At 43.8% G+C, this 25,668-nt stretch overlaps 1 protein-coding gene across 2 annotated transcripts in view; it reads left to right on the top strand.

Annotated features, from left to right (window-relative positions):
- Window positions 1–25,668, top strand: part of LOC140493855 (SH3 and multiple ankyrin repeat domains protein 2-like) — a 1,358,365-nt gene that overhangs the window by 1,228,032 nt on the left and 104,665 nt on the right. For both annotated transcript variants that reach the window (XM_072592836.1, XM_072592837.1), the window contains one exon: window positions 23,397–23,532. In XM_072592836.1, the coding sequence (XP_072448937.1) occupies window positions 23,397–23,532 (136 nt within the window). The remainder of the gene's footprint in view (window positions 1–23,396; window positions 23,533–25,668) is intronic.

Here is a 25,668-nt window from a genome sequence, read left to right as displayed (position 1 = left end):
GGAACCTGCTCCACCATTTCATGTTGATCTTATCTCAACATCAACTCCACATTCCTGCCCACTCCTTAACCCTTCAGTCCATTATTCATAAACAATCTGGTCTATTCTCCTCAAATTTACTTAGTGTCGAAACATCCACTGCACTCTGGGATAGTGAGTTCCTCAGATTCATTACCCTTCAAGAGAAGTATTTCTTCCTCATGTCTGTTTTGAATCTGCTTCCCCTTAACCCTAAAGCTATTAGCCTTCTTTCCTCTCAGTGAAATCTCTGTCAGGATTGCATTTCTTGAAAATATCATCTGAAGAACATGATCCTGATGCTTATGTTTTTGTGGTGTTTAATGGTGGCGAGCTGGAGATTACTGGTGAGAACCCATGTACCATCTGTATTGATGTAGAGACAGATTGGTTGGGGGGGTCTTGCCTGTGAGTTTGGTTTGTGAACTCAGGTGTCCCTCACACTGGTGTTTAGAAAAGAAACACAACTTGCTGCTAAACTACTTTATCAAACTCATTTCAATCACGTTTTAAAAGTGTGATTCTAATTATTTTGTTCATTAATATTACGGAAAAGCTGGATTTGAAGCCATCTTCAGTCAGCCATGTTTCACGGAGGACAACAGATCTTTTTAAAAAATAATTTGATTACATCCTTCAGAAACGTCACAAAGCCTTGAGTGAGAGACACTCTGCAGCTGTGATGTAACACACTGTGTTGCACATATCCAAGTTGATCAGGTAAAAGATCAATCATTGTTATTTAAAGAACATTCCTGCTCCCCTTTCAGTGAGATAGTGAGCTCATTAGCAGCCAGCACACAGCACAGATGGATCACTCATAAATATCTCATCAAAATGTCAGCAGGGTTACAATGAAGTGTTGGTCAACATTGAGATCAAGTTTCAAGTGAACTCACCACCTTTTTGTATGAAGTGTACTTAAACATAAGGGTTAGTAACCTCCATAATGTCTAATACAAAATACCCGAATCACATTATCCCCAACTCATTATTCTCAGCATCAAGATTACAGACAAGCTGAAGACTTGGGGGAGAAATGGTAGATAAAATAGAGTCCAACAAATATGAAGTGATGCATTTTAGGAGATCGAATGGAAGAGGAAAATATACAAGAACTGGCAGAATCCTTAGCAGCATCTACATACAGAGGGGTTGAGGTGTAAAGGTCCACAGTTCCCTGAAAGTACAAACACAAGCAGATACATTGGTCAAGAAGCATTAGGCATACTTGCCTTCACCACTCAGGATGTGAAGTATAAAAATTGGCCAGCTATGTTGCAGTTATTAGATCTTTAGTTTGGCCACATTTGGAATATTATGTACAGTTCTTGTTGCCACACTACCAGAAGGATGTAGAGGCTTTGGAGAGAGTACAGAAACAATTTACCAGGATGTTCCCTGGTTTGGAGGATATTAGCGATGAGGGTAGATTCAACAAACCTGGTTAGTTTTTACTTTTAATTTTCAAATCGAAGGATGAGGGAGTGATCTGATATAAGTTTACAAAATTGACAGGAATAGATAGATTGAATAGTTGGACTATTTTTCCCAGGGTAGAAATGTCAGTTATTGGGGGCACAGATTTAAGGTAAAGGGAGAAAGTTTAAAGAAGATGTGAGCAGCAAGGAATGTGCTACCAGAAGAGCTGGTGGAGGCAGATGCAATAAGATCATTAAGGGGCACCTTGACAGGGACATGGACATGGACAGGGACATGGACATGGACAGGGACAGGGACATGGACAGGGACATGGACAGGGACAGGGACATGAACAGAGACATGTACAGGCACATGAACAGGCACATGAACAGGCACATGAACAGGGACATGAACAGAGACATGAACAGGGACATGAACAGGGACATGAACAGAGACATGAACAGGGACATGAACAGGGACATGAACAGGGACATGAACAGAGACATGAACAGGGACATGAACAGAGACATGAACAGAGACATGAACAGGGACATGAACAGGGACATGAACAGGGACATGAACAGAGACATGAACAGGGACATGAACAGAGACATGAACAGAGACATGAACAGGGACATGAACAGGTACATGAACAGAGACATGAACAGGGACAGGGACATGAACAGAGACATGAACAGAGACATGAACAGGGACATGAACAGGGACATGAACAGGGACATGAACAGAGACATGAACAGGGACATGAACAGGGACATGAACAGGGACATGAACAGGGACATGAACAGAGACATGAACAGAGACATGAACAGGGACATGAACAGGGACATGAACAGGGACATGAACAGAGACATGAACAGAGACATGAACAGGGACATGAACAGGGACATGAACAGGGACATGAACAGGGACATGAACAGAGACATGAACAGGTACATGAACAGAGACATGAACAGAGACATGAACAGGGACATGAACAGGGACATGAACAGGGACATGAACAGGGACATGAACAGAGACATGAACAGAGACATGAACAGAGACATGAACAGGGACATGAACAGAGACATGAACAGAGACATGAACAGAGACATGAACAGAGACATGAACAGGGACATGAACAGGGACATGAACAGGGACATGAACAGAGACATGAACAGGGACATGAACAGGGTCATGAACAGGTACATGAACAGAGACATGAACAGAGACATGAACAGGGACATGAACAGGGACATGAACAGGGACATGAACAGAGACATGAACAGAGACATGAACAGGGACATGAACAGGGACATGAACAGGGACATGAACAGGGACATGAACAGGTACATGAACAGGGACATGAACAGGTACATGAACAGGTACATGAACAGGGACACGAACAGGGACACGAACAGAGACACGAACAGAGACACGAACAGAGACACGAACAGGGACACGAACAGGGACACGAACAGAGACACGAACAGGGACATGAACAGGGACATGAACAGGTACATGAACAGGTACATGAACAGGGACATGAACGGGTACATGAACAGAGACATGAACAGAGACATGAACAGAGACATGAACGGGGACATGAACAGAGACATGAACGGGGACATGAACGGGTACATGAACAGGGACATGAACAGAGACATGAACAGAGACATGAACAGAGACATGAACGGGTACATGAACAGAGACATGAACAGAGACATGAACAGGGACATGAACAGAGACATGAACAGGGACATGAACAGAGACATGAACAGAGACATGAACAGGGACATGAACAGGGACATGAACAGGGACATGAACAGAGACATGAACAGAGACATGAACAGGGACATGAACAGGGACATGAACAGGTACATGAACAGAGACATGAACAGAGACATGAACAGAGACATGAACAGGGACATGAACAGGTACATGAACAGGGACATGAACAGGTACATGAACAGGGACATGAACAGGGACATGAACAGGGACATGAACAGAGACATGAACAGGGACATGAACAGAGACATGAACAGGGACATGAACAGGGACATGAACAGGTACATGAACAGAGACATGAACAGGGACATGAACAGGGACATGAACAGAGACATGAACAGAGACATGAACAGAGACATGAACTGGGACATGAACAGAGACATGAACAGGGACATGAACAGGGACATGAACAGGGACATGAACAGGGACATGAACAGAGACATGAACAGAGACATGAACAGGGACATGAACAGGGACATGAACAGGGACATGAACAGGGACATGAACAGGGACATGAACAGAGACATGAACAGAGACATGAACAGAGACATGAACTGGGACATGAACAGAGACATGAACAGGGACATGAACAGGGACATGAACAGGGACATGAACAGAGACATGAACAGAGACATGAACAGGGACATGAACAGGGACATGAACAGGGACATGAACAGGGACATGAACAGAGACATGAACAGGGACATGAACAGGGACATGAACAGGTACATGAACAGGTACATGAACAGGGACATGAACAGGGACATGAACAGAGACATGAACAGGTACATGAACAGGGACATGAACAGGGACATGAACAGGGACATGAACAGGGACATGAACAGAGACATGAACAGAGACATGAACAGAGACATGAACAGGGACATGAACAGGGACATGAACAGGGACATGAACAGAGACATGAACAGGGACATGAACAGGGACATGAACAGAGACATGAACAGGGACATGAACAGGGACATGAACAGGGACATGAACAGAGACATGAACAGGTACATGAACAGAGACATGAACAGGGACATGAACAGGGACATGAACAGGGACATGAACAGGGACATGAACAGAGACATGAACAGAGACATGAACAGAGACATGAACAGGGACATGAACAGGGACATGAACAGAGACATGAACAGGGACATGAACAGGGACATGAACAGGGACATGAACAGGGACATGAACAGAGACATGAACAGGGACATCAAAAGAGACATGAACAGGTACATGAACAGGGACATGAACAGGTACATGAACAGGTACATGAACAGAGACATGAACAGGGACATGAACAGGTACATGAACAGAGACATGAACAGAGACATGAACAGGTACATGAACAGAGACATGAACAGAGACATGAACAGAGACATGAACAGGTACATGAACGGATACATGAACAGATATATGAATAGATATATGAATAGGTGGTGAATAGTGGGATGTAGACCAGAAAGAGGCAAAAGGTTTTTAGTTTTATAACGGCATCATGTTGTCAGTGCAGACTTGGTGGGCCGAATGGCCTGCTTCTGTGTAATGCTGTTCTTTGGTCATTACTTTATTGGATTTTAGTGCTGATCATGCTTTATCATTGGGCAGGTCCTCTGGGCCCTGTGAGTGGGGCCACAGGTGAACAGCTAACTCACCTCACTACTTTCCAACCTCTCCAGCTGGCTACAAAACATTATGAAAGGCATGTTTAATCAGATATCATTTTTAAAATCATATATCATTTGGATGTCCAAATAAACTTGGGGTTCAAGTGTATGGATCTTTAAAATGTCACGAACAAGTGCAGAAGATAATCCAGAAAGTGAATGGAATGCTGGCCTTTTTATCTCAGAGGCTGGAGTACTAGTTACGCTGCAGTTATGCAGAACCCTGGTTAGATGCCCAATGAAACATTGGAGTGGATCTGGGCACCACATCGTTGGAAGGAGATCGTGAACCTTGGAGGGAGTTCACCATTGGTTTACAAGAATGATACCTGGAGATCAGGGGTTATGTTGTGAAGGCAGATTATACAAACTAAGCCTATTTTCTCCAGAATTTAAAAGGTTAGGGGTGATATGCTTGAAGTTTACTTGAAATGAACAGCAATAGGCAGAAAAAGAACTAGGGGACATTGTCAGGGAATTAGGGCCTGACCATTCAGGAGAGGTGTGAGGAAGCACTTCCACACACAAAGGGTGGGAGAGGTTTGGAACTCTCTTTCACAACAACTATGGATGTTGGATCAGTTGTTAATTTTAAATCTGAGACAGATACAGCTTTATTAAGCAAAGGTATTCAGGGATATGGACCAAAGGCAGGTCTATGGGGTTAGACAACACAGTCATGATCTTATTGAATGGTGAAACAGGCTTCATGGCTAAACTTCAATGTTCTTATTTTGAGAGTTTGGATTTTAAACGTACTTTTTGTGAAGCATTCAAAAATACTTGGTCAGTCAGACCATGACCTGATCTTCTGTGTGTCAGAGCAGAATCACCTCAAGTGTTAGTGGGGGAATATTACTATTGTGTTGAATTTCTAGCCAGGAGTATAAATGTTGAAGACTTTTAGCTGGGCTTTGCTTTTGGATAGTGAAGAATTAGTTTTGACTTAGGAAACCAAGATATTGGATATTATTGAGTGGTTTAGAGGACACTTGGCTCCTGGCAACAAACATGGAAGCTCAGAGAATCATTTGCTTTTCAAGAAAGTCAGTCTGAGTGACTGTTAGAAACCGAAAGATTGTTGAGATAATGAGAAAGTATAAGCTTTCAGTTTTGTCTAGATTGACATTATAATGTGATAGAGTTTGGGAATTGGTGAAAAGTTTGTTATACTGTGTGTTTGAAGGTTTTTGCTTTCTAAACTGATTTCTTTAGCTTGATTTTATTGTGTTTCTTTTGCATAATAAACTTCTGTTTTATTCTTAACGAAAATCTGCTCCCTCTGTTCCAATGAATGACCACCGTAATAAATGAATAATTAAAAAGCTGTACCAAGTCTGATCTCTTTCCAATCTTGGACTTTCTGGTAATACTATCAGCTGGCTCCATAATACAAGATTAACCTTGATTTTAGATTGTAGCTGTTCCTCACTCTGATTAAAATGTGGTGAATTATTTCACCAGAAACATTTACAAAGCTAATTCCTGCATAAAACAGGAATTTTCTCACTCTCCACAGAGAGAAATAATAAAGATGCAACGTTGCAGTCAGAAATGTGAGCAAATGAAAAAAGTATTTAAAGAAAGGAACAATAAAGCAGGTTAAAGTGCTTAGAGTGACCTGGAGGTGTAAGGTGTTAACCTGAGACCACAGTTGGTTTGTGGTGTCATAGATCAATGACAGTTACAAATATTGTAGATCCCTTTGGATGTTCTCCAGTTTATGTTGAGAGCAATTGCTTTGTCCTTTCTGAGAGAGAGCACTTCTTCCAGTTTTGTAATTAAAAATTCATCTCCTCTGCTCTGTCAAAGTAGTTGCTTCTAATGTAGTTCAATCAAGTATCCCAATGCCTGGAATCATGGTTTCCAAGCCAGAAAATTGCAGGTGTGACTTTCAGCTCCAATAGGTGAAACTAATTATATAGGTGTAAATGTAAAATTGGAGATATGAATTTCTTCACATCTGGCTGGTTTGTCTCTTTTAATAATAGTGTCAATTTTATTTCAAACAATTTCTTTTTAATTTCCCTGGAGCTTCATTGAGCCAGTGGTCAGGTGATCACTGCAGCCAAGTTTAATTCAATGTCTTTCCCTTTCAAAGCTTCCAGTCCATAAAAATCCTAGGTATTAAGATCAGATAATAGAATTCAAAACTTAATGTCCAAATTTTAACATTTTGTGTAATTAGCTCACTGCTGAAAGATCATTGAAAAGGCATCTGTAAATAGAGGACAGATTCACTTTGATTACTTGCTCTACGTTGAACTAAGTATTTTTAATAAGCTTCCCATTTTGGAAGCAGTGTTTTAAGATTGACTGTTTAGATTGCAGATACGGCCTGGTTTTACTGGGCACTGCCGGTTTAGGGCTAGGAGCTGCTGATGTTGCAGTGGGACCTCCTGGCTTGGTGTAGAACTGAACATCTGGTTCAGCTCCAGGTTCCACACACCAAGTTCATTTGCCTGTACTAATACAAAGGGAAGTAAATGAATGAATAATCCAAGACTAAATCATCGAATTAAAAAGTCATTTTATGTAATGGAGAAAGGTGGTGAACAATAACAAACAGAAGTCTGTCACTAGAATATACTTTGTCCTTTATTCAGTAATGATCTTACTGCTCTGAAAGTATCATATTCACACCTGCAAACGTATGATGGCACTTTTAAAATGTCCAACTGAAAAATCCTCACACTTTCTGAAATCGCTCTCACTGACTGTTATGACATTTATCAATCAGATTTCTATGTGCATTTTTTTCTTCTCAATTTCCCTTTGGCAGTGACTGAAGACTTTACTCTGTAAATGCATCGTGTGTAGCCAAAAAACAAACTCAGCAGAAATTTGCATAATGAGAGGTGATTTCATTGAACTCTACAAAATACTTAGGACAGGATAAAGGGGGTAAGCTGTTTCCCCCAACTGAGAAGTCAGGAACCAAGGGCCATAATTGAAAAATAAAGGGGATGCCACTGAGAGACAAGGTAAGTAATTATCTTAATCGGGGGCTTATGAATATTTGGAATTCTCTGTGCCTGCGGCTGTCGAAGCTCAGTTTTTGATGATGTTTGGGGGAGAGATTGTTGGAAAGATTGACAGAAACAGATATGGGGATAGTGAATGAAAAAGGAATTGAAATGGATGATTGGCCATCTTGGGGTTGATTGGCAGAGCAGGCTTGATGGGCTGAATGGCCTAATCCAACTCCTGTGATCCTATGACAGGGTGGTTCATCAAATCTGATTAAGCGTCAAGTGATTACAATTCTTCATTTCTCCCGATCAAACCTTGAGCCTCTCCTGGAGCCCCTCTGCCTTCCATTGCCCCTATTATAGCTGACGTTCTGGTCAAATATCTTCCTACCAAAGGATAACACTGTCTTGGAGTCCACTGACTCTACTCCCTCCCACTCTCAATTTCAGCTGCTCACATCGCAACTTAGAAAATAGCAGCAGTCCATTTGGCCCTTCAAGGCTGCTCCCCCAATCATTATGATCATGGCTGATCATTACTGGCCAATGCTCCTTTTTCCCAGACCCTTTGATCCTGAGATACAGTGAAAAGCATTGTTTTACATGTTATACACGCAGTTTGTATCATACAAAGTGCATCAGGGTAACAGAACAGTGGACAGAATACAGTGTTAGAGCCACAGTGAAGGTACAGAGAGAGAGAGATCTGAACGACCATTTGAAAAGTCCTTTCAAAAGTCTGATAACAGCGAGAAAGAAGCTGTCCTTGAATCTGTTTGTATGTGTATTCAAATGTTTATATCTTATGCCCAACAGAGGAAGGTGGAAGGGAATATGACTGAGCTGGGAGGGCTCTTTGATGATATTGACTGCTTTCTACAGCGGGACATGTAGATGGCGTTAATGGATGGAAGGCTAGTTTGTGTGATGATGGACTGGGCTGTGTTCACAACTCACTGTTGTGTATTGTGGTTTTGGGTTAGAGCAGTTGTCAAACCAAGCAGTGATGTGTCTGGATAGGATGCTTTCTATGGCACGTCTATAAAAACTGGTAAAAGTCATTGTGGATATGCTGAATTTGTTTAGCCTCTTGTGGGAGTGTAGATTTTGTGCCTTCTTGCCTGTCACGTCAACATGGGATATTGTAAGACAGGCTGAAGGGCCTGTTTCCATGCTGTATGATTCCATGACTCCAGATGCTGCTCATCCAGTGTCTGATTTAACCAGTTCAGTGGTTCCCACCCTTGGATCTTTTTGCCCCCTGCCAAGTAGGCAGATGATCTGGAGAAACCTGGCAACCTCTGAGTGGATTCTGTACTGGGAGGCTTGGGCAGGGGGGGGTACTGTCCTTTGAGGGATTTTGTAATGCAGAGAGTGGGGTTCCTGCTCTATTGGTGCTCCATTCCATCAGGTTCCTGGCTCCTGTCTGTCTGCCCACAGACACATCCTCAGCTACCCCCCTTTGATGGTGTGTCAGCCATTAACCCTCTCTCCACAATTCAAGCCTCAGCTGTGACTACCATGATCTGGATGTGTGACTGTTGATCACTGAACATGGCAGCAGCTCAGATTGTGAGTATAGTGAAACTTTTGGAGTTCAAAAGACAGGGCCAGTGCTCAGCTGTGGAAATACTGGCTAAGATTTTAACTCGAAATTATTGTGATGGTCAGTGACCATAGGCTGGCCTGAACCATTGGTCTCGTGGAATACCATAGCAAGTGGAGTTCAGGTTGTTCTGCAGTGGACTGTGTGTGGACCGACTCTAGCATGCACCTGTAGGAGGGCAAATCTATTGAGCTGATGTTGTAAATAAGCTAGATAATAGTGGTCTTCAATTCACATTGTGGGCTAATTGCTGACAAATACTTAATCTCCTTGTCTGAAAATCGTCTCCCCTGTATTTTAACACTGGCATTAACCCAATTACAATAAATGAGTCATATCTGTTATCCTACTGACTCATTTCAAGGATGTTGTCTTGATTTAGACAGCAAATTCTCCCATAAATAATTTAAATTCCTGTACAATTAACATCTGAAAGAAAGAAATTAATAAACACTATGACAGATGTTCTTTCAGTGAGGCTGCTCAGTTGTGATGTCACAGACAAAGGCAAGGGGAGAAATCTGGAAATTGTTCCAAAAACGGGCTGTCAAGGCTGAAGGCCAATTGAACATTTCAGAATTCAGATTGATTAAAATGTTGTTGGCAGTGAAGGCACCAAAAGTTACATAACCAAGGCAGATCGCTGCATTTACAGATCAGCTGTGCAATGGCACAACTGGTTGAAAGGACTGAATGGTAACCTCCGTGCTCCTGTCCTCCTGTAAACCCAGGGAAAGTTAAATAATGGTAATTTTAATCCACAGCAATCCTGCTGGGACACAGTGGTGTAAAGATTGAACTGTTTATGCCCTTCGATATTTGGAGATTACCTTGGCATTACATTAGGATGCAACTGTCCAGCTAAGGAGCATTTTAAAATTAGACTCCAGAATGAGCTGAGCATTTTCAAACCTTCTTTTCAAATATTTTTGATTGCTGTCTGTTACATAAACATTAACATTCCTGGGCTACAGTTCATCCAACCAGGCAGTTCATGTACTGAGTGAATACACATTAAATTGCACTATTAATATATTGAATTGGCCATCAACAATCACCCACTCACTAATGAGGATGATTGTCTCCTTCGGAACCTCCGTGTCACTGGTCATGCCAATTCTCAAGCAGCATCTCTGGGTGCAGATTTGGCAGGTGTTCCCAGGGAATGGAATTGGCCCTTTACTCTTGAGATCATTAGTAACCCTTTCTCCAGTTCCTTTTCCATACTTCCTCCTGCTAACACATGCTTGAGTGTTCTCAAAGAATTGTTCAAAAATGCCGCCAGTCCTCAGGCTTGCTGCTTTTTTCTGGCGATACTATATGCCTCCTCTTTGGATCTAATACTATCCCGAATTGCTTTCGAAGACGTAGTTAAGTCACCTTTCCATCTTTATTTTTGGACCAGATAGAATGAATAATTGTTGTACTTCATTCACACATTCCTTAAATACTAGCCATTTCCTATTTACAGTCAACCCTTTTAGAAAGGTTGTCCAATCCATCAAGGTTGTCCAACCACTAGGGATGAACTCAGATTTCTCCAGTTTCCTCATTTCCCCTCCCCCACCTTGTCTCAGTCCCAACCCTCGAACTAGCACTGCCTTCCTAACCTGCAATCTTCTTCCTGACCTCTCCACCCCCACCCCCACCCCCACTCTGGCCTATCACCCTCACCTTAACCTCCTTCCACCTATCGCATTCCCAACGCCCCTCCCCTAAGTCCCTCCTCCCTACCTTTTACCTTAGCCTGCTTGGCACACCTTCCTCATTCCTGAAGAAGGGCTCATGCCCAAACGTTGATTCTCCTGCTCCTTGGCTCTGATCTCCAGTATCTGCAGTCCTCACTTTCCCCCCAATCCATCCTTGCCAATGTACACCTCATACACTTGTCATTCCCGGTATTTCAGTTCAGGAATTTCAGATTTGTTGTTTCACACCATCTTAACAAACAGTTCTATTATTTTATGGTCACTTTTCCCTAGTGGAACCCTGCATGATAAGCTTGTTAATTTTTTTTTCTCATTGTACAGTACCCAGTCTAAAAATTAATTACGCAAATACTCCACAGGAACCTCCTCCACAGTTTGGATTGGTTTGTCCTGTCATAAAATGTAAAGCATCTACAGTATGTGAATAACTGCATTGCCATTGTCCACTCTGCGTCAAATTTGCAAACTCTCTCAGCTTCTACAATTCCACAGAGTCTCGATCCGTCCTTAAATACTGTCAAAGCAGAACCAATATATCACCCACCCCTGGTCAGTCGAATATTCCACCTGCTATATCTGATGATGAGCAGCCTCTAGAATGTGTTGAGTATTTTTCTCACCAGATCTGTGTCAGTGCAGTCACCTACTATGGCAGCAAGGGTTTGATAACCTCTGTGAGTCGACAGTAGCCATATTGGACAGAGCAGTTGTGGTCACCTCCCTCCTGCACTGCATCTCAGTAACATAGAGCCCAGGAGAAATGCCACCAGCAACGTGTCAGAGATAAACTCAAAGGATAGTTTATTGATCATTGAAGACTTTAACCATGCAGTCACTGGGAGGCAGTCTCATGATATAACTTCACAAAATGTTTATTAACAAAGATAATACTTAACAATGTTGTCCCCTTGTTCAAGAAGGGGAGTAGAGATAACCCTGGTAATTATAGACCAGTGAGCCTTACTTCGGTTGTGGGTAAAGTGTTGGAAAAGGTTATAGAACATAGAACAGTACAGCACAGAACAGGCCCTTCAGCCCACGATGTTGTGCCGACCATTGATCCTCATGTATGCACCCTCAAATTTCTGTGACCATATGTATGTCCAGTAGTCTCTTAAATATCCCCAATGACCTTGCTTCCACAACTGCTGCTGGCAACGCATTCAATGCTATCACAACTCTCTGTGTAAAGAACCTGCCTCTGACATCCCCTCTATACTTTCCTCCAACCAGCTTAAAACTATGACCCCTCGTGTTAGTCATTTCTGCCCTGGGAAATAGTCTCTGGCTATCGACTCTATCTATGCCTCTCATTATCTTGTATACCTCAATTAGGTCCCCTCTCCTCCTCCTTTTCTCCAATGAGAAAAGTCCGAGCTCAGTCAACCTCTCTTCATAAGATAAGCTCTCCAGTCCAGGCAACATCCTGGTAAACCTCCTCTGAACCCTCTCCAAAGCATCCACATCTTTCCTATAATAGGGCAACCAGGACAGGACACAGTATTCCAAGTGCGGTCTAACCAAAGTTTTATAGAGCTGCAACAAGATCTCACGACTCTTAAAACTCAATCCCCCTGTTAATGAAAGCCAAAACACCATATGCTTTCTTAACAACCCTGTCCACTTGGGTGGTCATTTTAAGGGATCTATGTACCTGCACACCAAGATCCCTCTGTTCCTCCACACTGCCAAGAATCCTATCCTTAATCCTGTACTCAGCTTTCAAATTCGACCTTCCAAAATGCATCACCTCGCATTTATCCAGGTTGAACTCCATCTGCCACCTCTCAGCCCATCTCTGCATCCTGTCAATGTCTTGCTGCAGCCTTCAACAGCCCTCTATACTGTCAATGACACCTCCAACCATTGTGTCATCTGCAAACTTGCTGACCCATCCTTCAATCCCCTCAGCCAAGTCATTAATAAAAATTACAAACAGTAGAGGCCCAAGGACAGAGCCCTGTGGAACACCACTCACCACAGACTTCCAGGCAGAATATTTTCCTTCTACTACCACTCGCTGTCTTCTGTTGGCCAGCCAATTCTGTATCCAGACAGTCATGTTCCCCTGTATCCCATTCCTCCTGACCTTCTGAATGAGCCTACCATGGGGAACCTTATCAAATGCCTTGCTGAAGTCCATATACACCACATCCACAGCTCAACCCTCATCAACTTTTCTAGTCACATCCTCAAAGAACTCGTTAAGGTTTGTGAGGTTTGTGATAGGATAGGATTTGTAATCATTGAGAAAGGAATAAGTTGATTAGGGATAGTCAACACGGTTTTGTGAAGGGTAGGTCGTGCCTGACAAACCTTATTGAGTTATTTGAGAAGGTGACCAAACAGGTGGATGAGGGTAAAGTGGTTGATGTGCTGTACATGGATTTCAGTAAGGCATTTGATAAGGTTCCCCACAGTATGCTACTGCACAAAATTCGGAGGCTTGGGATTGAGGATAATTTAGTGGTTTGGATCAGAAATTGGCTTGCTGAAAGAAGAGAAAGGGTGTTGGCTAATGGTTCATCCTGGAGTTCAGTTACTTGTGATGTACCGCAAGGATTTGGGGCCACTGCTGTTTGTCATTTTTATAAATGACCTGGATGAGGGCATAGAAGGATGGGTTAGTAAATTTGCAGATAATGTTAAGGTCGGTGGAGTTGTGGATAGTGATGAAGGATGTTGGAGGTTAAAGAGAGACATAGATAAGCTGCAGAGCTGGGCTGAGAGGTGGCAAATGGAGTTTAATACAGAAAAGTGTGAAGTGATTCACTTTGGAAGGAGTAACAGGAGTGCAGAGTATTGGGCTAATGGGAAGGTTCATGGTAGTGTAGATGAGCAGAGAGATCTCAGTGTCCATGTACTCAGATCCCTGAAAGTTGCCACCCAGGTTGTTAGGGTTTTTTTTAGATTAGATTACTTACAGTGTGGAAACAGGCCCTTCAGCCCAACAAGTCCACACCGCCCCGCCAAAGCGCAACCCACCCATACCCCTACATCTACATCTACCCCTTACCTAACACTATGGGCAATTTAGCATGGCCAATTCACCTGGCCTGCACATCTTTGGACTATGGGAGGAAACCGGAGCACCCAGAGGAAACCCACGCAGACACGGGGAGAACGTGCAAACTCCACACAGTCAGTCGCCTGAGGCGGGAATTGAACCTGGGTCTCAGGTGCTGTGAGGCAGCAGTGCTAACCACTGTGCCACCGTGCCACCCAAGGTTGTTAAGAAGGCGTACAGTGTGTTAGCTTTTATTAATAGAGAGATTGAGTTTCAGAACCATGAGGTCATGCTGCAGCTGTACAAAACTCTGGTGCGGCTGTACGTGGGGTATTGTGTACAGTTCTGGTCACCGCATTATAGGAAGGATGTGGAAGCTTTGGAAAGGGTGCAGACGAGATTTACCAGGATGTTTCCAGGTATGGAGGGAAAGCCTCACAAAGAAAGGCTGAGAGACTTGAGGCTGTTTTCGTTGGAGAGAAGAAGGTTGAAAGGTGACTGAATAGAGACATATAAGATAATCAGAGGGTTAGATAGGGTGGACAGGGAGAGCCTTTTTCCAAGTATGGTGACAGTGAGCACGAGGGGGCATAGCTTCAAATTGAGGGGTGATAGATATAGGACATTGTCAGAGGTAGTTTCTTTACTCAGTGTAGTAGGGGTGTGGAATACACTGCCTGCAACTGTTTAAGAAGGGCAGTAAAGACAAGCCAGGGAACTATAGACCAGTGAGCCTGACCTCGGTGGTGGGCAAGTTGTTGGAGGGAATCCTGAGGGACAGGATGTACATGTATTTGGAAAGGCAAGGACTGATTTGGGATAGTCAACATGGCTTTGTGCGTGGGAAACCATGTCTCACAAACTTGATTGAGTTTTTTGAAGAAGTAACAAAGAGGATTGATGAGGGCAGAGCAGTAGATGTGATCTATATGGACTTCAGTAAGGTGTTCGACAAGGATCCCCATGTGAGACTGATTAGCAAGGTTAGATCTCATGGAATACAGGGAGAGCTAGCCATTTGGACACAGAACTGGCTCAAAGGTAGAAGACAGAGGGTGGTGGTGGAGGGTTGTTTTTCAGATTGGAGGCCTGTGACCAGTGGAGTGCCACAAGGATCGGTGCTGGGCCCTCTACTTTTTGTCATTTACATAAATGAGTTGAATGCGAGCATAAGAGGTACAGTTAGTAAGTTTGCAGATGACACCAAAATTGGAGGTGTAGTGGACAGCAAAGAGGGTTACCTCAGATTACAACAGGATCTGGACCAGATGGGCCAATGGGCTCAGAAGTGGCAGATGGAGTTTAATTCAGATAAATGTGAGGTGCTGCATTTTGGGAAAGCAAATCTTAGCAGGACTTATTACACTTTATGGTAAGGTCCGTGGGAGTGTTGCTGAACAAGGAGACCTTGGAGTGCAGGTTCATAGCTCCTTGAAAGTGGAATCGCAGATAGATAGGATAGTGAAGAAGGTGTTTGGTATGCTTTCCTTTATTGGTCAGAGTATTGAGTACAGGAGTTGGGAGGTCATGTTGCAGCTGTACAGGACATTGGTTTGGCCATTGTTGGAATATTGCATGCAATTCTGGTCTCCTTCCTATCGGAAAGATGTTGTGAAACTTGAAAGGGTTCAGAAAAGATTTACAAGGATGTTGCCAGGGTTGGAGGATCTGAGCTGCAGGGAGAGGCTGAACAGGCTGGGGCTGTTTTCCCTGGAGCATCGGAGGCTGAGGGGTGACCTTATAGAAGTTTACAAAATTATGAGGGGCATGGATAGGGTAAATCGGCAAAGTCTTTTCCCTGGGGTTGGGGAGTCCAGAACTAGAGGGCATAGGTTTAGAGTGTGAGGGGAAAGATATAAAAGAGACCTAAGGGGCAACTTTTTCACACAGAGGGTGGTACGTGTATGGAATGAGCTGCCAGAGGATGTGGTGGAGGCTGGTATAATTGCAACATTTAAGAGGCATTTGGATGGGTATATGAATAGGAAGGGTTTGGAGGGATATGGGTCGGGTGCTGGCAGGTGGGACTAGATTGGGTTGGGATAGCTGGTCAACGTGGACGGGTTGTTTCCATGCTGTACATCTCTATGACTCTAGTAGACTTGCCAACTTTACGAGCATTTAAATGGTCATTGGGTAAACATATGGATGAGAATGAACAGTATAGGGTGGATAGGCTTCAGATTGGTTCCACAGGTCAGCACAATATCGAAGGCTGAAGGGCCTGTACTGCACTATACTGTTCTATGTTACATAGCAATTTTCTTTGCTCAAACTGGTTGGTTCTTGCTGTAGAGCAGTGCCTGTTTGGTCACTGGGTGCTTCTGAACTCTTTCCTACACCACACACACCACACTCTCCTCTAACTGAAACATGGTGTGTATGGAATTGGCTGAGGTGGAGTGTGATCAGTTTCTGATTGTTTAATGTCAATGGTCATAAGACACAGGAGCAGAATTTGGCCATTCGATCCATCAAGTCTGCTCCATCATTCAATCATGGCTGATACATTTCTAAATCCCATTCACCTGCCCTCTCCCTGTAAGCCTTGATCTCCTTACTCATCCAGAACCTATCTCTGTCTTGGATGCACTTGATGACTTGGCTTCCACAGCCCTCTGTGGCAATGAGTTCCACACAGTCACTCCCACCTGGCTGAAGAAGTTCCTCCTCATCTCAGTTCAAAAGGGTTATCCCTTCACTCTGCGGCTGTGCCTATTAGTGAAAATATTGATTCAAGATGGCGGTGGAGTAGGGTATCAAAGCCAGACCTTGTCCACTCCATCCATTTCTTTTCTTCTTTTTCCTCTTTTTGTGTTTTCTTTTTCTTTCTCTCTACATCCCTCCATTCCTCAGACAGGCACCTGGCCTCGAAGTGAATCCCAGCGCTGACTCCCTGCTTTACAACTTCAAGACTGTAATGCTTAACTTTTAACTTTTTAAAAATTTTTCTAATTTATAGCTAATTTTTTGTATCTATGTACCTTTGTACTCAAGATGGAGCCAGAAATGGTAGACTTTGTAACTTTTCACTGTATTTGTGTGTCCCAGTACCTGAGTGATACACTTGAGAAATACACTTGAGTGATAAAAATTCTATTCAGTCATAAAAACTGATCACAAACTGTGATCAAACTTTACTGTGAAAGAAGGGAATCATAAATGTACTTTAGCCTAACATAATTACCTAAAATATTACGTGTTTCAAAACCAATCCTAAGGGAGACCACACGGTATTGTTTTCAGACAGTAGGTTTTCTGTGGCTGACACATTCACAAGTTAGAGCAGGCCCTTCAATCCATCAGGTCTGTGCCATTAATTAGAACAGGAACGGAATTGTTTATTCAAACTTCAGTACGCTGGCTCTGTAATGGGCAGTGAAACTGATCAAGAACCTCACTTGCCGGTTTTAAAGAAGTCACTCACCTATTTCCCAGGTGTCATGTGTTATGACAATTCAATAAAATATGACAATAGATACAATGATGGTAACTTGTTTATAAGTAAATTAAAGCTCCTTATTAAACATGAACTTCCTTAAAAATGCCACTGCCACTTTCTTCAGATTTAGCCAACTCACAAAATACTGTGAATGTCCTGCTGAAACATTCACCTAAACTCCACCTCCCTCCCCCCCCTTACTGCCGAAAATCAACTCAGCCTGGAAACTGGGGCTGAAAGTCCCTAACTCTGGCTGAGTCCAAGGTACATTGAGGGTTTTTTTGTGAGGATTTCACATCATGAGGCCTAGTGGGGTTTCCTATCTGATCTTGCCAATCCACCTCATTAACTATCTACCTTACCACAACAGCATTCTTCATATCTGATTCCAGCCCCATCTTACCACAGACAGAACACCTGGAATACCTCACCCCTCAGTACCCGAATTCACTGGGAGTCCCTGTACTTGGGCCTTGGTCAAGCCTCCTCTGTGCACTCAGACAAACATGGTCAGGCCCGGAGCTTCCCAGCACGGTTCCTGGTATTTGGACATGGGAGATGGGGGTAGTTACGTGTCCTGCATTATGGAGCAGCATCTGGATGGGGTGGAATCTCCACTTCCCCCAGGACCAGCAGAGGGGGCCCTGATATCACACCATGGTTGGAGTAGCAGTCTCAGCATCTGGAGGAATGCCTGGAAGCGATCAGGGTCTTTCTCCACTGTCAGGGTTGACTGACACCATCTTCTCTGCAATACCTCACCCTCACTCTGTCTCTGCTACTGCACCCACCTCCCACCGAGGTTCATGCTGTACCCCTCTCACCATCACCTGCACTATCATCCCTCGCTCTCACTCACCCTCAGCCACCACAACCCCCCGACACCACTGACCCTGCCTACTCACTGCAGTTTCCCATTAGTTAGCAGGTTAGTAAGGTGGATATGGGGCATTAACAAAGTATTTAAAAACAATAGTGATCATTAACTGGCATTGCACCAGGGCCTAGTGAAAAGCACACCATGCTGCTTGTGAAAAGGAGAGATGTTTGTGACATTGAGTTGGACCTCACTGTGTTTGTCTCCTGAATCTGCCACACATCTCACCATTGGCCCATTGCCCAGACCCTATCAGATTCTGCTCTGGTCCACAATCTTCCTACCTGCTCCTGTCTCCTCAACTCTCAGAGAGCCAGAGTTCCAAGGCAGGGGCTGAGCAACAAAGCTACAAAGATACTCCAATGCTCACTCTTTAACCTCCATGCTTCACTTCAGTGACTGGTGAAGCTTTCTGAATGGGCGTTGGTCTGACAATGTGCATCAAGCATTCAGTCCAAATATCTCACTGATGAGGCAGAGTGGTGGCAGAGAAAAACATGATTGTTGGTTACTTTTGTGCAATGTTTTAAAAACCACCAGGTCAAACAGTTCTTCTGGAACAGTGACATAATCCAATCTGACTGCCCTCAGGAGTGCTGGTGGAAAAGAGTGTTGACTATGGGCTGGTTTATAACAGGTGAGCATATGATGGTGGCTTTACTTCAGTTGAAAATAATCAAGGATTGATTTGAGCTTATCAAAACCAGGATTGAAGGTTTTTCAAGCAGTTTCAGTAGCTTAGAGGAGACCTGACTGGGTCACACGCAAGTATAACCTTTCTTCAAGAAAGGATTTTTTCAGAAACATTAGCAGACTAGACAACCTCTGTAGAAAATGTTTGTTTGTGAAACATCCAGACTATGGGCAATTTAGCCTGGATGTTGGTTGGAAATCTGTAGGCTATAAGAAGTGGAGAAAGATTAAGCTGTCAATTTGAGTAATATTCATGTAAGAAGATTGTCTAGGAAAGGAACTGGAGTCAATTGATTAAGTAACACTTGAATATTTGATATAAAGAGGCCATTTCTCCAGCTTTGAATCTTTATAATGAATAGCGTTGGGAAACTTTTTTTTTGCTGTGTGTTTTAATTATTTTTAAACTGTTTTTCTGATTTAAATAGTTTGGTTTGTTACTTTATTTTATTGTTTCTTCTTTTATGTAATGAAATTCAGTCATAGAATCATAGTGTTATACAGCACGGAAACAGAGCGTTCAGTCAAACCATTCCAAGCAGACTGTGGTCCCAAATTAAACTAATGCCACCTGCCTGCACTTGGCTCATACCTGTTGAAATATTTCTTATTCATGTATTTATCTAAATATCTTTTAAACATTGTAACTGTACCCACATCAACCACTTCCTCGGGAAGTTCATTCCACACATTAACCACTCTTTGTGTAAAAATAAAATTGCCCCTCATCAATTTTAAAGCTTTCTCCCCTCACCTTAAAAAATCCCCCTATTCTTGAAATCCCCTCCCTGGGGAAAAGGCACCTGCCATTCACCCTGTCCATGCCCCTCATGATTTTATAAATCTCTTTAAGGTCACCCCTCAGTCTCCGATGCTCCAGTAGTAGAACTCCTATCCCCCTCTCCTTATAAATCAGACCCTCTATTCACAGCAAAATCCTGGTGAATCTCTTCTGAACCCTCTCCAGCTTAATATTGTTCCTATAACAGGGCCACCAGAACTGGACACATTACTCTCGAAGAGCTTCACCAATGCCCTGTACAACTTCAACATAATGTCCCAAGTTCTTGACTCAGAGGTCTGAACAATGATGGCGAGCATGCTAAACACCTTCTTAACCACCCTGTCTACATGTGATGCAAACTTCAACGAGTCATGTACCTGAACCCCTAGGTCTCTCTATTCTACAGCACTGCCCAAGCCCCACTGTTCATTGTGTAAATCCTGTCCATTGTTGTTTTACCAACATGATAAATAAAAGAACTGCAACCTATTCTGACTTTGTTCAAGTGATTAACATTGGAGCAACTAGTGTGGAATCTATCAAAGCAGATTTCTTTCTGACATCCAACATATCCGTCATGCTGAGATCATAACAACAGAAAGGGAAACAAATCCTGAATTAGGGATTACATTCTTGAACATCCAGGCTAAATTGCCCATAGTGTTAGGTGCATTAGTCAGAAGGGAATGGGTCTGGGTGGGTTACTCTTCGGAGGGTCAGTATGGACTGGTTGGGCCGAAGGGCCTGTTTCCATACTGTAGGGAATCTAATCTAATCTAATCTAATCCCCATGTGCCCTGACATCAGTGGGTTTGGAATGGGTCGTGGCAAACATTTGTGACTGAGTGGACACCATCCTCAAAGCATTTGGCTGGAGAGTTACTGAGATACTTGTGTTCTGGAGTGGAATTTCGGTCTCAACCTTTGATGAGAGACAAGCAACGATGGTGTAATTGAATTGTCACCAGACGAGTGGATTTAGGATATGTTCTGTAGTTCTGGGTTCAAATCCCACCATGGCAAATGGGACCAATCAAAATGATAGAAGTCTGGAACTAAATGTCTATCAATGACCATTTTACAATTGCTATAAAAACCCATCTTGTTCAGTGTCCTTTGCAGCAGAAGATCTGCCATCCGTACCTGTCTGGCCTACATGTCCCTCTTAACTGCCCTCTGGGCAATTAGGGATGGACAATAAATGCTGGCTTATTCAGTGATGCCCACATCCCATGGACAACTACAATAAGAGCTTTACCTCTTAACCTGACACTACAGTTGAAACCTTTGCTTTGAAATGCAGCTTTAGGGAAGAGTACATCCAGCTGCTTTCATTGCCTGGGACCAGATTGGCACAGCAACACAGCAGCAGGAGATCCTTTGACTCAATGCACTCTGCTCAGTGAGTAAAGAGGGTCAGTTCACACTCCCAATTTAGCCTTGGTGCACACAGCTTCTGGCTGTATACCCAGTCCCAATCCTGTAGAGTGAGAGTGCACCAGATGGGAAAACAGCACTGGTAGCACATTGCATTGCCACTATCTGTGATAACTAACCCTGCCAAATGAAGATAAAGAAGGGTCATTATCAACTCTCCTGTTCCAGTGTAACCTTCAGTATAACTAGTGTGTGCTCAGGACCTCAGTGACGCTCTGTCTCTGGGATAGAGAGAAACAGTGGATTCTCTCTGAGCTGGTCACTGCAAGTTCTTGGCATGTTGCCACCTGCTCTCATATCTGCAAAGGGTGAAAACAGAATGATTTTACAGTTTAAATTGCCTCAATAATGTTTCATCAGATCCACTTAGTGCTTTAACAGCAAATTTAACATCATATAAAAATCATGAAGACAGCTGCATTGAGAATGTGTTTCTACTGAGAATTAATCTGTGCAGGAAGCCATTCATTGAGGGCTCTACCATGTTACATACACTCTCTTTCTTTCTCTCTCTCTCTCTCTCTCACACACACACACTCTCTCACTCCCTCATTCACTCTCTCACACACACTGTCTCACACACATACACATGTGTACATACCATCTATATGTGCATGCACACATACCATTCATACACGTGTACACACATGCACTATGTATATGCACACATTTATACACACATGCATCATGTATATACACACACTAAAGCATACACATACTCCATGTGTACATGCATATATACAGAAACGTATATACACACTCACACCATGTAGAGCACGTGGCATTGATAGTGTCATGGGCTCCATTACTGCTCATTCTACCAAGCTCTGTTTGTTTGGGATTTTATTCATGGGATGTGGGCATCGCTGGCTGAGTTGGTATTTGTTGCCCTGGCCCCTAGTTGCCCATGGGAAAGTGGGGGTGAGCTGCCTTCTTGAACCGCTGCAGTCCATGTGCTGTAGGTTGGTCCACAATGCCCTTAGGGAGGGACTTCCAAGATTCTGACTCAGTGACACTGAAGGGATGGTGGTATATTTCCAAGTCAGGATGGTGAGTGGCTTGGGGGGGATCTTGCATGGGGTGGTGTTCCCATGTACTGGCTGCCCTTTTCATTCTAGATGGAAGTGGTTATGGGTTTGGAACGTGCTGTCTGAGGAGCTCAGTGAATTTCTGCAGCATGTCTTATAGATCATGCACACTGCTGCTACTGAGCATCACTATGGAGGGAGTGGATATTTTCTGTGGAGTTTTGTGGTGCGGTGGAGCCTGTATCATCCTTCATCATACTTGCCTCCTTTTCTTTCCTTTCCACCACCAAGCCTGCAGTGTTACTTGTTCACAAAAGCAAGTCAATGTCCAGAAGATATTCCATTTTGCTGCTGGATCAATGTTTCACACTGAGACTCATTGTTTTGTTTTAAATTATCTTTAATGGAGTTTAGAAAGTGGTTTCCAGTTAGTGTTTCAGTCTCAGTCTCCTCCATGCTCACGGATTCCTTTTGGTATTGAAATGATTGTCCTTATTTTTAAATATTCAGTCCTGGAGGAATAGCCTGGTTCTACGAGGAAGGATACTCGCTGGTGGTATTGCAGTGACTGTAACCTGTCGGACTGGAGCACTAAGTCAGGAAACCTCTCAATGAAGAAGGAAGAGGTTAGTGCTTCAGCTCACTGACTGTTCATCCGAACCCGAACCGATTCCAGCTGCAGCAGGTTCAGGCAGCTGTCAGGTTGGAGCAACAACAGTTTTGTATCAGGGCACAGCAAGTTGATCAGTTTTTGTTCATTCAGGATGTTCAGGGTTCTGGAACCAAAACCAGGAAGATAGAGGTTCTCATTGGATGGTAGAACAAATCCAAGGAGCTGATTGGCTCAGTCCTGGCCCCTCTGAAATAATGCAGAGCAGGTGTGGAACATTTTCTTTGTTGGTTATTGTTACTAAACGTACTCATTTCTAATTTCTTCCAGGTCAACAATGAAAATGTTGTCAAGGTTGGTCACAGACAAGTGGTGAACATGATCCGCCAGGGAGGAAACCATTTGGTGTTAAAGGTTGTGACAGTGAGCAGGAATCTCGATCCAGAGGACACAGCTCGAAAGAAAGGTACTGCTTTCGCTCTCTGGTTCGGTCTTGTTGGACAATGTCCCATTGGTGTGAATCAGCTGCTTATTTTGAACTTACAGGATCTACACAAATCATTCAGATCAACTGGTCCATACTAGCATTTGTATTCCATAGAAGCTTCGTCCCAGCCGACCTCCTCAATCCCAATGACAGTTTCCTTTCTCCCTTTTGCACTGATCTAGCGCCTGCTCCTTCCTCAAAATGTCCTCAACTATTTCTTAGAAAGTCCCATTTCTCAGGGTACAGAGGGTTCAGTATCAGCCAAATAATTTACTTCTGAAAATGGCAATAACATCTTGGATTTCTGTAGCACTCTTAAGGTAGCAAGTACACCAAACCTCTTTCACAAGAGCATTGATCAGGCAACATTTGAGACAAAATAAAGAAGCAAAAGAACTGTGGATAAGGGAAATCAGAAACAAGCAGAAATTGCTGGAAAAGCTCAGCAGATCTGGCAGCATATGTGGAGAGAAATCAGAGTTAACATTTCTGGTTGAGTGACCCTTCCTCAGAACTGATGGTAGCTCGGAAAAGGTTGTTTTTTATGCAGACGACAGGGTGGGGGGAGGGGGTAAGGAATAAGCGATACATGGGGATAGAGTCCAAAGAGAGAGAAGAACAGTTGGACAGACAAAGAGGTGGATCATGGTCAGCCTGGGAGAATGCGTAGCTGCTAATGGGGACTGACAATGGCTAACAATGGGCTGTGTGTAATAGCAGGTACTGGATTAGTGGTGCTGGAAGAGCACAGCAGTTCAGGCAGCATCCAATGAGCAGCGAAATCGACGTTTCGGGCAAAAGCCCTTCATCAGGAATAAAGGCAGTGAGCCTGAAGCATGGAGAGATAAGCTAGAGGAGGGTGGGGGTGGGGAGAGAGTAGCATAGAGTACAATGGGTGAGTGGGGGAGGAGATGAAGGTGATAGGTCAAGGAGGAGAGGGTGGAGTGAATAGGTCGAAAAGGAGATAGGCAGGTAGGACAAGTCAAGGAGACAGTAACTGAGCTGGAAGTTTGAAACTAGGATGAGGTGGGGGAAGGGGAAATGAGGAAGCTGTTGAAGTCCACATTGATGCCCTGGGGTTGAAGTGTTCCGAGGCGGAAGATGAGGCGTTCTTCCTCCAGGTGTCTGGTGGTGAGGGAGCGGCGGTGAAGGAGGCCCAGGACCTCCATGTCCTCGGCAGAGTGGGAGGGGGAGTTGAAATGTTGGGCCACGGGGCGGTGTGGTTGATTGGTGTGGGTGTCCCGGAGATGTTCCCTAAAGCGCTCTGCTAGGAGGCGCCCAGTCTCCCCAATGTAGAGGAGACCGCATCGGGAGCAACGGATACAATAAATGATATTAGTGGATGTGCAGGTAAAACTTTGATGGATGTGAAAGGCTCCTTTCGGGCCTTGGATAGAGGTGAGGGAGGAGGTGTGGGCACAGGTTTTACAGTTCCTGCGGTGGCAGGGGAAAGTGCCAGAATGGGACGGTGGGTCGTAGGGGGGCGTGGACCTGACCAAGTAGTCGCGGAGGGAACGGTCTTTGCGGAAGGCGGAAAGGGGTGGGGAGGGAAATATATCCCTGGTGGTGGGGTCTTTTTGGAGGTGGCGGAAATGTCGGTGGATGTTTTTACCTGTGTGTAATAGCAGACCATGTGATCACGAGGCCTGGTGTGTGGGGAGTTGGAGTAAGGACATGGGGAAAAGGTGCCTCAAGCCCCAACATTATTGAATTCGATATTAAGTGCAGAAGGTGGTACAGTCCCAAGGCAGGAAATGAGGTGCCCCAGTCTTATTCTGCCTCCCACCCACAACTCTTTGTCCAACATAGAACATAGAAAAGTACAGCACAGAACTGGCCCCTTGTTGTGACAAGGATTATTCCTAAACTAAAAGGAAATAACCTACACACCCCCTAACTCACTGCTATCCATGTGTATGTCCAGCAGTCCCTTAAATGTCCCCAATGACTCTGCTTCCACCACCACCGCTGGCAACGCATTCCATACATTCACAACTCTCTGGATAAAGAACCTACCTCTGACATCTCCTTTATACCTTCCTCTGAATGCCTTAAAACTATAACCCATTGTGACAGTCAATCCTGCCCTGGAGAAAAGTCTCTGGCTATCGACTC

The sequence above is a fragment of the Chiloscyllium punctatum genome, chromosome 22, assembly GCF_047496795.1.
Source record: "Chiloscyllium punctatum isolate Juve2018m chromosome 22, sChiPun1.3, whole genome shotgun sequence".
Classification (NCBI taxonomy): Eukaryota; Metazoa; Chordata; class Chondrichthyes; order Orectolobiformes; family Hemiscylliidae; genus Chiloscyllium; species Chiloscyllium punctatum.
Note: the sequence above shows the minus strand (reverse complement) of the source record. Positions and strands in the feature narration are given on the sequence as shown.